Source organism: Silurus aristotelis (genome assembly GCF_946808225.1).
Source record: "Silurus aristotelis genome assembly, chromosome: 9".
NCBI classification, from domain to species: Eukaryota; Metazoa; Chordata; class Actinopteri; order Siluriformes; family Siluridae; genus Silurus; species Silurus aristotelis.
In genome coordinates, this window is record NC_139582.1 from 12,321,393 (window position 1) to 12,335,459 (window position 14,067).

At 39.4% G+C, this 14,067-nt stretch overlaps 1 protein-coding gene across 1 annotated transcript in view; it reads right to left on the bottom strand.

Moving 5' to 3' along the window:
• itfg1 (integrin alpha FG-GAP repeat containing 1) overlaps positions 1-14,067 on the bottom strand; it is a 154,120-nt gene that overhangs the window by 137,370 nt on the left and 2,683 nt on the right. The window contains exons 4-6 of the mRNA XM_083550894.1: positions 13,353-13,410; positions 10,756-10,830; positions 10,575-10,669 (exon numbers count right to left, since the gene is read on the bottom strand). Of these exons, the coding sequence (XP_083407020.1) occupies positions 10,575-10,669; positions 10,756-10,830; positions 13,353-13,410 (228 nt within the window). The remainder of the gene's footprint in view (positions 1-10,574; positions 10,670-10,755; positions 10,831-13,352; positions 13,411-14,067) is intronic.

Here is a 14,067-nt window from a genome sequence, read left to right on the forward strand (position 1 = left end):
AAATGTAGAATGGGCTTTTTAAAAAAAGCTAATCTTATGGTCAGGTGTCCACAAACCTTTGGCCAGACAGTGCATTTTGATAAAAAACAGATCACTTTGTCTGAATGCGTCTGAAGAGGCTTGTGTACTTCTTCGTAATATAAAAACTCAGCAAGGTAGCGTAGCCTCATTGTATGCAGCGTGTGAGAAAAAAAGAACAAGAAAAGCAACATCTAGTGGGGGGGATTGGTGGATGGGGTGGAAAAAGAAGAATGAACTTGGTACATGGAATTTCGAGCAGAGGGAAAAAAGCAAAAAGCCTGCGAACACACCCTAAATAATTCGATCTGCTCCCGTACGTGCCTTCGCGCTGAGAGAGCTTCATTCAGGAGCGTAACTCGAAAGCAGCAGGAAAAAAAAAATTAAATAGAATAAAATAAAATACAGATGCTATTCTGGAAAAGAAATAATCTCATAAAACCGTTACGACATGAACTTAGGTGCAGGAGGGGAGGATTACACAGACGACTCGTACGGCTCGGCCCATTTCTCACACACTTTATTACACACACACCGTCCTGACAAAGCCAGTGAAGGGAAAAAGCTAAAGGAGTGTAACACTGTAACGAGATTACAAACACACCCAGAGAGAGAGAGAGAGAGAGAGAGAGAGAGAGAGAGAGAGAGAGAGAGAGAGAGAGAGAGAGAGAGAATATCAGACTGTACAATAATTCGAAGGTACCCTGTTTGGGCAAAAGTATTGGGACACCTGACTTTTCCAGCCACAAGGAGGAGGTTTATGGATGTGGTGAGGGAAGACATGCAGGTAGTTGGGTTGAAAGAGGCAGATGTAGAGGACAGGGGGGGTATGGAGATGGATGATCTGCTGTGGCGACCCCTAATGGGAGAAGCCGAGAGAAGAAGAAAAGAAGTGGCTTTTCCCCAAACTATTACCACAAAGCTGGAGGCACACGATTGTACAGCATGTCTCTGGATGCTTTTTCTTCCCCTTCACTTGGACTAGGTTGTCCATCTTCAATATCAGTTTATATATAGTGCGTTTAACTGCCAAAGTGCTTTACAACATTCACTGTGTTCAGTGGTCCCCCCGAAATTTCGAAAATCCTTGAATTTTGGACGCCCCTATTGTCCTTTAGTGAATTCGTCTAGACATCACTTTAACACAATAATGTGTTTCAAAAATGTGTTAAATTTGTTAGTAAAAACATAGTTTAAAACGTTATTCCTAATGTTCCTGAACATTCGGTCCCGCCGCAGATTCCCGCGAATTTTAAGACAATCCGCAACTTGCTGTTAGTTACTTTCCAAATGAGAACCCGCAAATTGTCCGAGCCGAACCGTGAATTATTGAGGGTTGACTGCACACACATCAAATGTTTGACACATATAAAACCCTCTGTAGAAGAAACCTGGTGAATATAAGGGGGGGAGAGCCTTCCACAGTTTAGACTACTGCAAAAGCACGATCCTCTTTTGATTTCCAGCATGACCACGCACAAATCCAGCATTGAAAAGAGCTCTGAACACCTTTAGAATGAATTGCAATTACATCTGTGACATTTAGCAGACGCCCTTATCCAGAGCGACGTACAAAAGTGCTTTGAGTCTCGAGCAATGAATAAATCTACACTGGTACGCAAGATTACAAACTTAATATAAATATAAATATAACTCTTGAATTCTACAAAGCAAACTTGGAAAGTGCTAATTTAGGTATTTCAGGAAGAGGTAGGTCTTCAGTCGTCGCTTGAAGATAGTCAGGGACTCCGCTGTACGGACATCTAGGGGAAGTTCATTCCACCACCTCGGTGCCAGAACAGAGAAGTGTACTTACCTCTCATTCTAAAAGAAGGTGGTACCAGTCGAGCAGTGCTGGAGGATCTCAGACAGCGTGGTGCAGTGCGAGATGTGATGAGGTCTCTGAGGTAAGATTGTTCTGGTCCATTTTTGGCCTTGTAGGCAAGTATCAGTGTTTTGAATCTGATACGTGCAGCTACTGGAAGCCAGTGAAGGGAGCGCAGCAGTGGGGTGGTGTGGGAGAACTTAAACACAACCTTCAGTTGCGTTTTGGATTATTTGCAGTGGACGAATAGCGTTCAGAGGAAGACCTGAGCAGAGAGTTGCAGTAGTCCAGTCTTGAAATGACAAGAGACTGAACAAGCACCTGGGCAGCCTGTGTGGACAGAAATGGTCGAATCCTTCGGATATATAAGAAGCAAAGATAAAAGTCGTTAATTAAAAAAGTAGCAAATTTTAAAATTGGGACCAAATTTTTGAAAGATACTTGATATTCCTAAAATATTTTTATGTAGTGAAAAATATATATGTGTAGATGATAGCAGAGTGTGTGTGTGTGTGTGTGTGTGTGTGTGTGTGTGTGTGTGTGTGTGTCCTTTTCTACTTAATGATCACATGTGAATGTTTTTTTTTCCGGAGAAGAAAACAATTAAAATTTGTTAATGGCACGAGCAGAGTGATTAAAAAGCTGAATGCACGGACCAAGCTGTCGATTTCTTTTCATCGAATGTGAGTCATCTTCCGAGATGAGCAAACCTCGCCATCATGAGATCATCGGCACATCACTGCGGCTCGAAAATATCCACGTTTATTCTGTTCCGCGTTTGAGCCTCTTCGACGTCTCTTTCTGGTCGATCGCAGGAGTGTTTAATTGGGTCACTTGAGACCTTTAAGAGAGTGTGGAAATGAAAATGTGCAAATATAGCCACTAGATTTGTAGCATCTTGTCAACTCCTGAAGGACAACCATAACCAAGACACAAACAACCGATAAGAATTCATCCGCAGCCCCCAAAACCCATTACACGTGTATATAATGGTTCAATTTTAAGTTTAGTATGTGTCACAGGACTTTTTATTACATTTTTTTTGCTATATCAATTTCTGTATATATTTCATATTTTCTTTTATTAGTTCACTTTTTATACCATTTTATTAGGATACTTGCTTTAGATGTTTAAAATCCTATTCTGTGTTTTTTTTACTGCTTTGGCAACACACAATTTTTGTCATGCATGTTAGACAAAGCAAGAAAGAAGATAAAGATAAGAATGTCAAAAAGGATAAGTGTGATAGAGAAAGAGAGATAGAAGGAGAGAGAGAGAGAGAGAGAGAGAGAGAGAGAGAGAGAGAGAGAGAAAGAGAGAAAGAGAGAGATTAGAGAAAGAGAAAAAAAAGGAAAGTTTATCACTAGAGAGAAAAACAGGCACAACAAGAGGCAGAAAGTGAAAAAGAACCTGAAAGAGAGATAGAGAGATAGAAAGAGAGAAAAAGAAAGAGAGAAAGAGAGAGAGAGAGAGAGAGAGAGAGAGAGCAAGAGAGAGAGAGAGGGAGAGAGCAAGAGAGAGAGAGAGAGGGAGAGAGAGAGAGAGAGAGAGAGAGAGAGAGAGCAAGAGAGAGAGAGAGGGAGAGAGCAAGAGAGAGAGAGAGGGAGAGAGCAAGAGAGAGAGAGAGGGAGAGAGAGAGAGAGAGAGAGAGAGAGAGAGAGAGAGAGAGAGAGAGAGAGAGAGAGAGAGCTCAAAGGAAGGTTCTCCTCAGAAACTCATTAAAGCAAGAGTCTGCTTTCATTAGTCAGAAATCAGTGATATATGTGGTGTTACATTACTGTATTTTGTAAAAACATCACAATCAATGAGTCTCTGACGTTCGGCAGAAAGGAAAAAAAATTTTTATAACAAATAGATACATAAATTAAAAATCAGCAGCTAATGATTTGATCAACTCCCACGCCACTAAGCTCCTAATGTGGAAAATCTGTTTCGTTGGCGTTGCTCTACAATTAACTTGTCGCTCTCGCTCTAAAATCGGCACCTAATTGGCTGCGGATCGCGGCGCTGCGATAGAGGGTTGCCTGGCAACCAGTTGCAAGGCAGCATCCGTGGTTTTTGTGCACACCCGCAAGTAATGACGTTTGTAATTATTTGGCAGTAAGCACTTTTTCTTCACGAACGCCTAGCATGTCAGAACTTGGTGTGGATCTGATAGAGGCTCGCTGCCATTAATTCAGACTATGGAGACTTGATAAGAGAGCGAGAGAGAAAGAGACAGAGAGAGAATCTACATTCTGGATGAAGTAGTGCTACAAAACAAACACAGTGTGACCAGCGACTGAGAACTTCACTCCACTCGATTAACCTCTCTGAACATCTCATCAGCTTCCTCTCAGATTCATCAGAGGAAATGACAGATATACTGTACATATTTGGGACTGAGATAGGAGTCAGACCAATGTATATGCATCAACTTTACGGTATGTACTGTAAAGTTGGTTAAAAACTATGGCTGTCAATCGAATGGAATATTTACTCGCAATTAATCGCACGTTTGTCGTGAGTTAAATCATAATTAATAGCAACCTAATCGCACACTTTTATCTGTTATAAATATTCCAATGGACAAATATGGATGCTTTATGCAAATGTATGATTATTATTAGTGAAACCAAAAACTCAACATAGATCATGAAGACAAAATGTTCTTGCAAATGTTTTAAAGTAATTATGGTGTTTTAAATAATGTAAATCATCATGACACCAAACTGAACTTCTGCTATGTTTCCACACGGACGGTTTTAATTGCCGGATGTGTGCACCATGGTGGATTTTGGTGCTTAGATTGAGACTTGGCGCATCAGTAAAACAAAAGTGTAGCGCTTAAAAAATAATTTCGGTGGAGTTTATTTGATTTTTTTTATATCCGAGTAAAGACAAGACACCATGAATAAATGTGTGTTTTGTTAAATATTTTATATTCACCCCTTTCATATTTATTTATTTATATTTTTTATAAAAAAAAAATGGTAAAACGGAAATGTGTGCCACATTAATTGGCGTTAAATAAAATCAGTGCCATTGAAATGAATTTGCGTTAAACGCGTTAATTTGAACAGCCTTAATAAAAACCTTTAGTTTTTTCGGCTGCTTATCATTTTAAAAACACTGAGCGTCACTTATTGTGTTCAGCAGTGGTGGGCCGTCAGCAGTGGTGTGCTGTCAGGGCCAGCAAAGCCTTCTCTGCTGGCCTAAACACTATCAGAAGCACTGACCTACATTTACAACCTAAATTCTAATATTTGTTCCATGAAATTGTATAAATTCATCCCTATCAGTTTATGTTCTTCATTTTGTAGCGTTTCTCTTGGCTACACTGCTTCCAGTACGTGTATGTGGATGTTAGATTTTTTCTTTTTTTCTTTTTTCTTTTTACCATAGAGAATATTAGCAATGTATCTGTTTCTTTAACCAATCAAATTTCAAATTCTCCTCACAGGGCCAGATAGCCGCCCAGAATAGTGTCAGCATTTTTACGTCCTCTGATTGGTTGGTCAGAGGGAAACTGTTACAGCCAAGTTCGAGTGGCAAAACACGTCTGTAGCTCTGCACACATTAATACATCTTAGTTAGACTTTTTATGCCCTACGGAGGAAGAGAAATTTATTTGGTCTGGGACATACTTAAAAATCCATCGTGAGAAGAGGTTGGCCAACCCCGAAGCTAGCTAGCTTGTCTCAGCCCGGAAGAGGGATTGTTCTCCACTTACAGACCAGGAAATACGAGCGGTAACACTGGATTACAGCCTCTGAGGAGCGGTGTACATTACGAGTCTGCATTATTAATATGCATCTCTGGTGAGTATGATGTATTTTATTTACATTTTTTTTGTTTTGTCATGTTATTAGACAAATATTGATTCTGAACTGCTCCAGATGATGTAGGTGGCACAGTTTCAGTTGTAGTGTATAGGTTTGGAGTCTTAACTGTTTCTTACTTTAGTAAAATAGTATTCACCCTCCATATGTGAAATGCTTCTCTCTCCGTAATGTAACGCATTGTTATATTGCGTTTTTGTATTGTATTGATGGTTTCTATAATTGCGACGTGATGTGGTATTAAGAGGTAAAGATGAAATCTGTCCCAATTGCTTCCATACACACTGCTCAGCCTGCATATAGTTCTGTATAAGATAAACAAAAAAAATATCAATAACTACCACAATCCTTCTGTAATCACAACTAAATCGTTTTTTCAAGATCACATTCGAAATGTCATAAATTGTCACAGAAAAAGAAATAAAGTTTCATACTAAATTGCTTTATTTTCTTTGTAGAACTGAGTATATGACAAAAAAGAAGTGAAGAACTGGCAACCGGAAACAGAGGGGAAGATTTGCACCACACGCATCGAATATACAGCAAACTAACTGCATTTTGAGTTCCACAGAAACTGAACGTGCTCATTTATTCATTTGTGGTGGATCAAAAGTTGTACAATGAAAAAATGACAATCAGGAGGAGATGATGGAGTGTGGATTGAGGTTACGTTCCTAGTTGTTAGCATTAGCACATTATTAATTATGCATCTAATGCATCAGAATGCCAGAGGTATTGATCTGATCGACATAAGATATTCAGCTTTTTGGTCGAAAAAGCTATAAATTGACAAAAACAATGGCTTATACACTTAAACATCTACATCATAACGGCTTCAGTAGCTTCCAAAAATGTCACCCGAAAAAAACTAAAATGTTCTACGTTGCCTAAGAGAGAAGACATGGAAAGCGGGCAGTTTAGCCGACTTTGGAGCTCTAAATGTTGGCAAAAGAGATGGTTTCTGACTTCAGGATGATATAAAGCAGCCACTTTCTAATGATCAACGGCTGATTGACAAGAGTATAAAAAGTCCTTGAAGTAACAAGCAATTTAAAAAACACTTTTCCAGTCATATGTAGTGGAGTCACGGGTCAGTGAAAAAGCTGTTCAACTCCCTTCCCAAGTCAGCAAATTAAGGCTTCAGTGTGACTTGATCAATAAATCTGATCCCAAGTCCACTTTTCAGCTGTAAAGTGCAAAAATAAAAGTGCACAGTGTGTGTTTTGAGACTAAACCAGTGTCTCTGCTTCATCATGCCTTTAGAGTCCAAGTTCAGGATCATCTAAAGGACACTTTACCCTAAGAAAAAGTGACCAGATAATCAAAAAAAAGAAAGAGTAGAGAAAAGATGTCAGGAAAAGACATTGAGACAAGCGCAAGCTTGTGTGTGAAACCGCTTGCTATGCATCATACAAGTCTCAAGCCTCTAGAGAATAAATAAATAAATAAATAAATAAATAAATAAATAAATAAATAAATAAATAAGATAAATAATGTTGTAAAGCATTTCTAAAAATAGAAGACGATCCGTTGCATTAGAATGCTGCAAAAATGTCTTCTCAAAAGCGCTCATTTACTAAGGACCCGTCCCCGGAACTGCCACTCTGTAGATAATTACACAGCAAGGAGTGTACAAAACAAAAAAAAGAAAGGAAAAAGGCTGCATGTTTATTTGGGAAAAAAAAAATATTCCCATCCTTTTTGGTTCTCCACAGCTGCTGGAAACGTTTGTGTCCTTTTTTTTTTCCTGCTTCTTTTCCACCGGGCTGCCAATCAGAGGTGCATTTCTATGGCAACGGGAGCAGCGGGAACAGCCTCCAGATGGCTCGGGAGTGGCGATGGATGCCAAGCTCGCGCTGAGAGTGAGGGGGCACGTGTGGAGATAAAGCCGAGGCGGGCGACTTTGCTGTGAAGGACACTGTGACCTTTTTAGCCTGTGCTGGATTGATGACCGATGGTGCTTTCACGTTTTCACTCCCTCACACGTGGTGCAAAAAATAAAATAATCTAATACAATCGCTAGCAAGTGACCAACGCGTCGGATCGTCTTATCTCTGAAAGGAGATCGATTCATTAACGCAGGGAAATTAAACTCATCTGTCCATCAGTCTGAATGTAATGGATAGAAACGCAATCTAAACTTGGATCGGCCTCGAGAGATGTGGGGTAAATATTGACTTTTAAATTGAACTGAATAGACGTGTACTTTACATATGTTTTCACTTACAGACACAGAGTCTAATCTAAGCTTTTATAGATCTGTGACAGATCAGACCAAATTAAAATCACACAATGCCTGCTTTACTTTACATCTGTGTGCCCTGAAGCTTGGTGCTATGCTGATATAATATCGATACTTTGAGCAAATTGGTCACAATACTATTTTTTTGGACAGTTATTGTTCACATTTTATCCTTCTTTGTTATATAAAAAACAAATGAAACACTCGTCATAGAAAAATAATCAATGATTAGTGGTGGTCCTGAACACATATCCAGAACATATTGGAAAACTCCAAGTTACAGCTTTATCCCTGGCTGACACTGAAGACTCTTTCCATAAACACCAAAAGTACACCTCATCCCCTATGATTGAACTTTTACTGTTCAGTATTTGAACTCCCCAAGACTGACCGCTGACCGGTTTTGCCGAGTAATTATTCGGCACTGATAGTCAATTGCTGGAACTATCGACTATTGAAAAAAAATCCATACGGATAGTTTTTCCGGGTAGCGGCCAATGGGGGAGCGGTTAAGAAGGTCCGCTGTCGTTAAGAGATTAATAAAAATGTAACTATTTATTGATAGAAATAATATATTCATATTTATGTCATTTATAAAATTAAATATTTAAAATTTGTTAGTATCTATTGTACAAACTATTGGTTGATTGATCGGTTATTGGTAAGTACAATCCTACCTTGCTATCTGTATCGGTCAACTCCACTATCAATTGACCTCTAGTCAGAACGCTGTAAAGGTAATCGAATAAATATCTTTTGACCAAGCAGTACCCCCGAATTAAAAATCAGTCCTGCGGTTTGGGCTTGCAGTTTGTGTAAATGCTAAACCGTTAGCTTTAGTGCACAATCTAAAACAAAGCAAAAGACACGTCTTGGCTGATCAGTTAATTTGGTGAAAGGGACCATTGTGTACTTTTCATTTCCGACTAAAACCAAAACTCAAACTGCGTTTGTGGAAACAGTCGCTGGGAAGTCAGTGCATAAGTCGGTACATAACCCCACCCTCCGGGCCAGAGATGGTGTTTGCACTGCCGCTGAAGTGTGATTCACTTGTTTGGACGTGCATTGTTTCGAATCATTCTCTCCGGCTTAATTATTAATTACACTGGCAGTTCAAACATCACAGCCCAGTGAGTAAATATCACAGAGAGAGAAAAGAGAGGCAGATAACATGGCTTCTCCGCCCATCTGCTTCGAAACAACACGCACGCGTGCACTCCATCGAGTTTGGATCAAACAAGGCCCAAAATTCGTTGGCCAGAAAGCGTGGCAGTGAAGACACTCCATCTTGATGACAAGTGCTAAAGCGGGCAATGAAAGAAAAAAAAAAAAAAAAAAAACAGTCCAGAGGGAGGAGATTTATTTATTCAGTGGTGAAGAAAATGGAAAGCCTTTCCTTTGCACTCAGGTCGAAAATTGCTATATATTTCAGTCTAAGAGACATTTAGAACCCATCTGGGTACCAGGAAGAGAGAAAAAAGTGTTTCTTTGTTAACTTCCAATAAAAGATCTCCAAGCGTGTTAGTTTTCCAGTACAGGAGGCTACAGGCTCTAATGTGGACACAAACGCTACGTCTGCTAAATGACATAAATGTTTTACGTACGAGTGCCGTTCGAGTCAAACTGGCCAACCGCCGTTCACTCACAAAGTTCGCCGTTTACACCATTCAGATGCCTTACTGGGGCTGAGCGTCTCATCACCGTACTTTGCCTCGAGTCTTCTGTGGATATCCGCGGGTTTTAGCCTTCGTTCACAAGAAACTTTAATGCCAAATGCTGTTCCATGCACGCATGAACGCTGTTGTCTGCCATCTGGATTAATGGTTTCTAGACTGGCCCCTCAACAAGTGCGCCACCTATTGGTAATAGGACACACTAGCTACGTAGTACTGCCATACAACGCCCCTTATACAAAGCCCTGGAAAGCGATTATGCGGTCCGAGCGTGCCAGTGTCCCAAAATAGACATTCTTCTTCTTCTTCTTTTGGCTTTTCCCATTAGAGGTCGCCACAGTGAATCATCCATCTCCATACCCCCCTGTCCTCTACATCTGCCTCTTTCAACCCAACTACCTGCATGTCCTCCTTCACCACATCCATAAACCTACTCATTGGTCTCTGTCTTTTCCTCCTTCCTGGTGAATTTTCTACTAGTGCCAAAATGCTAAACCTTCTGGTAAATTCTGTCCCCTCAGCAGCGGTCTGAGCAACATCCATGCACTGGTGAATAATTCCAGTCATACAAATCCAAATCCTCTGATTTACTCATTATTTAAAGTGCTGGCTTTTTAGACAATAACTTTGAAAATAGACAAATTAGCTAACCATGAAATTGTATTTGGTGCTAAGATATCAAGGGGGCTTTTGAACTTTAGACTGAGGAGTTGTGGCTTATTTTACAGCTGCCATTTTGCATGTGACATGTTTCTCAATCATATCTGAAGCAGTGTCTCCACTGTTATTCAGTCAAAGGACACTCCAATCCACCTATTTTGGCACCACCCCCCATTTACATGAAAGAATTAAAGTCTGTGTACTGTGCAAGTAGCTTGCTTACTCATTCTTCGCTTTCCAGACATCGCTCTTTATTAGTGAACACACCTTCTAAAAGAAGACCCGTAAGCGGCATATGTTATTGCGCGACTCTTTAAAGCAGAATCCTGACTCACCAGCCGTGAAGTCCTTGTTAAGGTCGATGAAGGCGTTGGAGTGAGGAACGCGGATCTGCACTTCGGCACCGAGAGCTTTCTCACACTTCGGTTTCCTGCAGAACGAAGCGAGTAAATCAGCGTCCGTCCTGGAAATGAACTCGTTAAGCCAGAACGCTTACTCCATGACTTTTTACTTTACCTGCCGCGCAGATAGCAGACCTCTGTGGATTGGTCCACCACCCCGAATATATCCGGGACCATATCACCGTTAAAGCTGCAGAAACACACACACACACACGCACGTAGACCAGAGTGTAAAAGTTAGAACCTTCTTAGGACCTTTTGTAGGATTCATTTTTTAGATTTCAAACTATTTAAAACCATTTTCAAGAACATTAAATTTAATCAAATCATCGAAGAAAACACACAAATACGTTGTTAGCAACTGGCCTTAACCAAGCACAATTTTTTTCTTCCAAGCCAAGTATCCCTAAACATGCATAGCTGCCCCATAGCTGAAACCATCAAATTTTATGTCTGTGGTACAATCCTAAAGAGAGATCCGAGTCAATAACAGAAAACTGATTGCCTGTTGCACGTTGGTCTCATGTGTAGTCATAATACAGTGGACTAATAACAATCACAATCATACTGGTTCACTTTATTCTGTACTTCTGTCTATATATGTCACACACATTCATCCATCCCTTCTGTTTAGTTCAGGCATGTGTATGCACATACACACACACATATATATATTATATACACACACACAGACATACATATACATATACATATACATATATATATATATATATATATACTTACTAATTCTTAATCGTTTAATACTTCAGAGTCAGATTATATTTTAACATACTTTATACTTTCTTTTTATTCTTATTTTTTACATTACATTACTTTACTATTTTATTTTTATCTTTATATTTATCTTTATATTATTTACAACAGGTTTACTGGCAGAGCTATTTTGTTTTTGGTGTATTTGTCTTGCACTGTCCTGTGTTGTCTTTGCACTGTTTGCACCAGGTTGCACACATGCACGTTATGTGGCGAGGACACTTACTAGTCCTTAGCCCTGTGTTTTCTGTTGTCTGCGATTGTTGTATGTAGCACCAGGGTTCAGAAGAAACGTTTCATTTTACTGTGTAATGCGTCAGCTATATATGGCTGAATGACAATTAAAGCTTCTTGACTTGACTTGACTTGATATTGTATTTCTTTTCATGTTTACAAGTCAGACAGTCAAAAAAGCATTTCACTATATGTCGTACTCTGTATGAATGTGTAATGTGACAAATCAAATTAAAATGTGACTATATTAGGACTAGAGGACGAAAGAACTAAAACACGAAAACCAACAAACAAAAAACATTCTAAAGTGCTGCATGAGCATTTCAATGAGCATTAGTTTTAAATGATATAAACAGCTAAGTTAAGACTTTTTAGGACCCTGTGGAAACCCTGTTATAATGGAAAATCCTCGATTACTTGTTAATTCGTTTACCTCAGACCTCTGCTGTGTAACTTTGACTTGGGAAAGAGAATGTGGTGCACTTTGGAAATGTATTTAAGGCATGTTAAGATAATTTTGAAGTTTGTTTCCAAAATTCCCACTTGTACAGCAGGTGCCTCTGTTTCTGGCAGCAATGTTTTACTCGAATTGAATGTCGGTGTATTTTGGTGCATGTTGAATCCAGTAATTGTGTGTAATTTCTTCCACAGATGCTGTACTAACCCTCAGAGCTTCAGTAGTGCTGTAGTGTGGTAGCATTCGGCTAATGAACAAAATGGCCAGCGCTGCCCGCGAGCGTTCCGGTTCCCAGCGCAGACTCAACAGGCACGGTAAGTTTCAGGTTATCAGGGTTGGGAAGCTGTGATAAAATGCTCAGTGATTTATTAAATGAATGTTTGTGGTTGTTGAGATCTGAAGGTGTTAGACTTCTCGAAGCCTGGGACCTTTTTATCGTTCTAATAATCACAGATCTCCTCAGTACAACTCTATTTAAGAAACGTGGGCCTCTTTTATTAATCAAATACTACAATCAGGGTTTAAATGTGTAGAATGATGTTTAGGCTTTTGATAACAGCTGAAGGACTTTTAATTGTTGAACATTACACCCTCAGAACACGAGCTCAAAGATGACATTATTCATAGACCTATGTTTCTAAAATTAGAGCGAAACGGTCAAAAGTCCAATGGACGGTCAAAAAGCATATAACTACACCAACCTGTAAATTATAATAGCAATATCATGGTTTCTACCACTGTATCAAATCAAATAATAAAAAAAGAATCTGTGATTCTTGAGAGCAACTGGTTTCAATTCCCTGCTCATATTTCGAGAAATACAATAAGATTTGATGGGGAATGATGCAGATGTGCTTATGTGATACTTTTTTTTAGCACAAAATATGAACACGAGAGACAAACTGGGTTTGTTCGGCACAATGAAATCATTAGGGGGTGCAAACTTTTACACACTATATAAATATTGTTTGTTTGGGAAATGTTATTAGATGAATATGCTGAGCATTCAATGAGTCTTCTGATCCGGAAATGATCCCAGGAATGCTGGGGGTAAATACAGGAATACAGTCTGGACCACACGTGCACACACAAACACACACACGCACATGCACATACACACACCAAGGACCAATTTAGAGTCAACAATCCACCTATTTACATGTTTGTGTGTGTGTGTGTGTGTGTGTGTGTGTGTGTGTGTGTGTGTGTGTGTGTGTGTGTGTGTGTGTGTGTGTGTGTGCGCTTACTCCATAACAAGAGGCTGGTCCTTAAAGGTCCGGTTCAGGTCAACTCTGGCGCTCTGATCTGGCAGAGAAGAGTGAAGAATTAGTGGCTGTGTGTGTGTTCTTTCTTTCTTTCTTTCTTTCTTTCTTTCTTTCTTTCTTTCTTTCTTTCTTTCTTTCTTTCTTTCTTTCTTTCTTTCTTTCTTTCTTTCTTTCTTTCTTCCTTCCTTCCTTCCTTCCTTCCATCCATCTATATATAAAAGGATCAATAGTAAAGCATCAGTAGTCAAGCAGTATATATTTATATATATATATATATACTGCTTTACTACTGATTTATCACCTTGTCTCTTTAAACATCAAACTATCACACTGCTATCAATTCATCTATTTATCAGTCCCTCTCATTTATCCCCCTATTCCTTTCTCTGTGTATCTATTTTTTTTCAACTCTTCATCCCTCTGTCTTGTCCCCTTTCTATTTCTTCAGTATCCCTCCACTCCCTGTATGCAATTATCTGCAGATATACATTTCTCTCTGCTCCTTCATCTGTTTATGAGGCTGTTTCTTAATCGAGGCACCGCTTTTTATCAGCCTACTGATCCGCCCATCAATTCATATATCCTTTTTAATCTATCTATCTACCTTTTTACTCTATCTATCTTTCAACATCTCTGCCCAGCCACTCAACTATCCATTATCTACTCTTTAGATCAGGATCATCAGCACTGTTTCCAA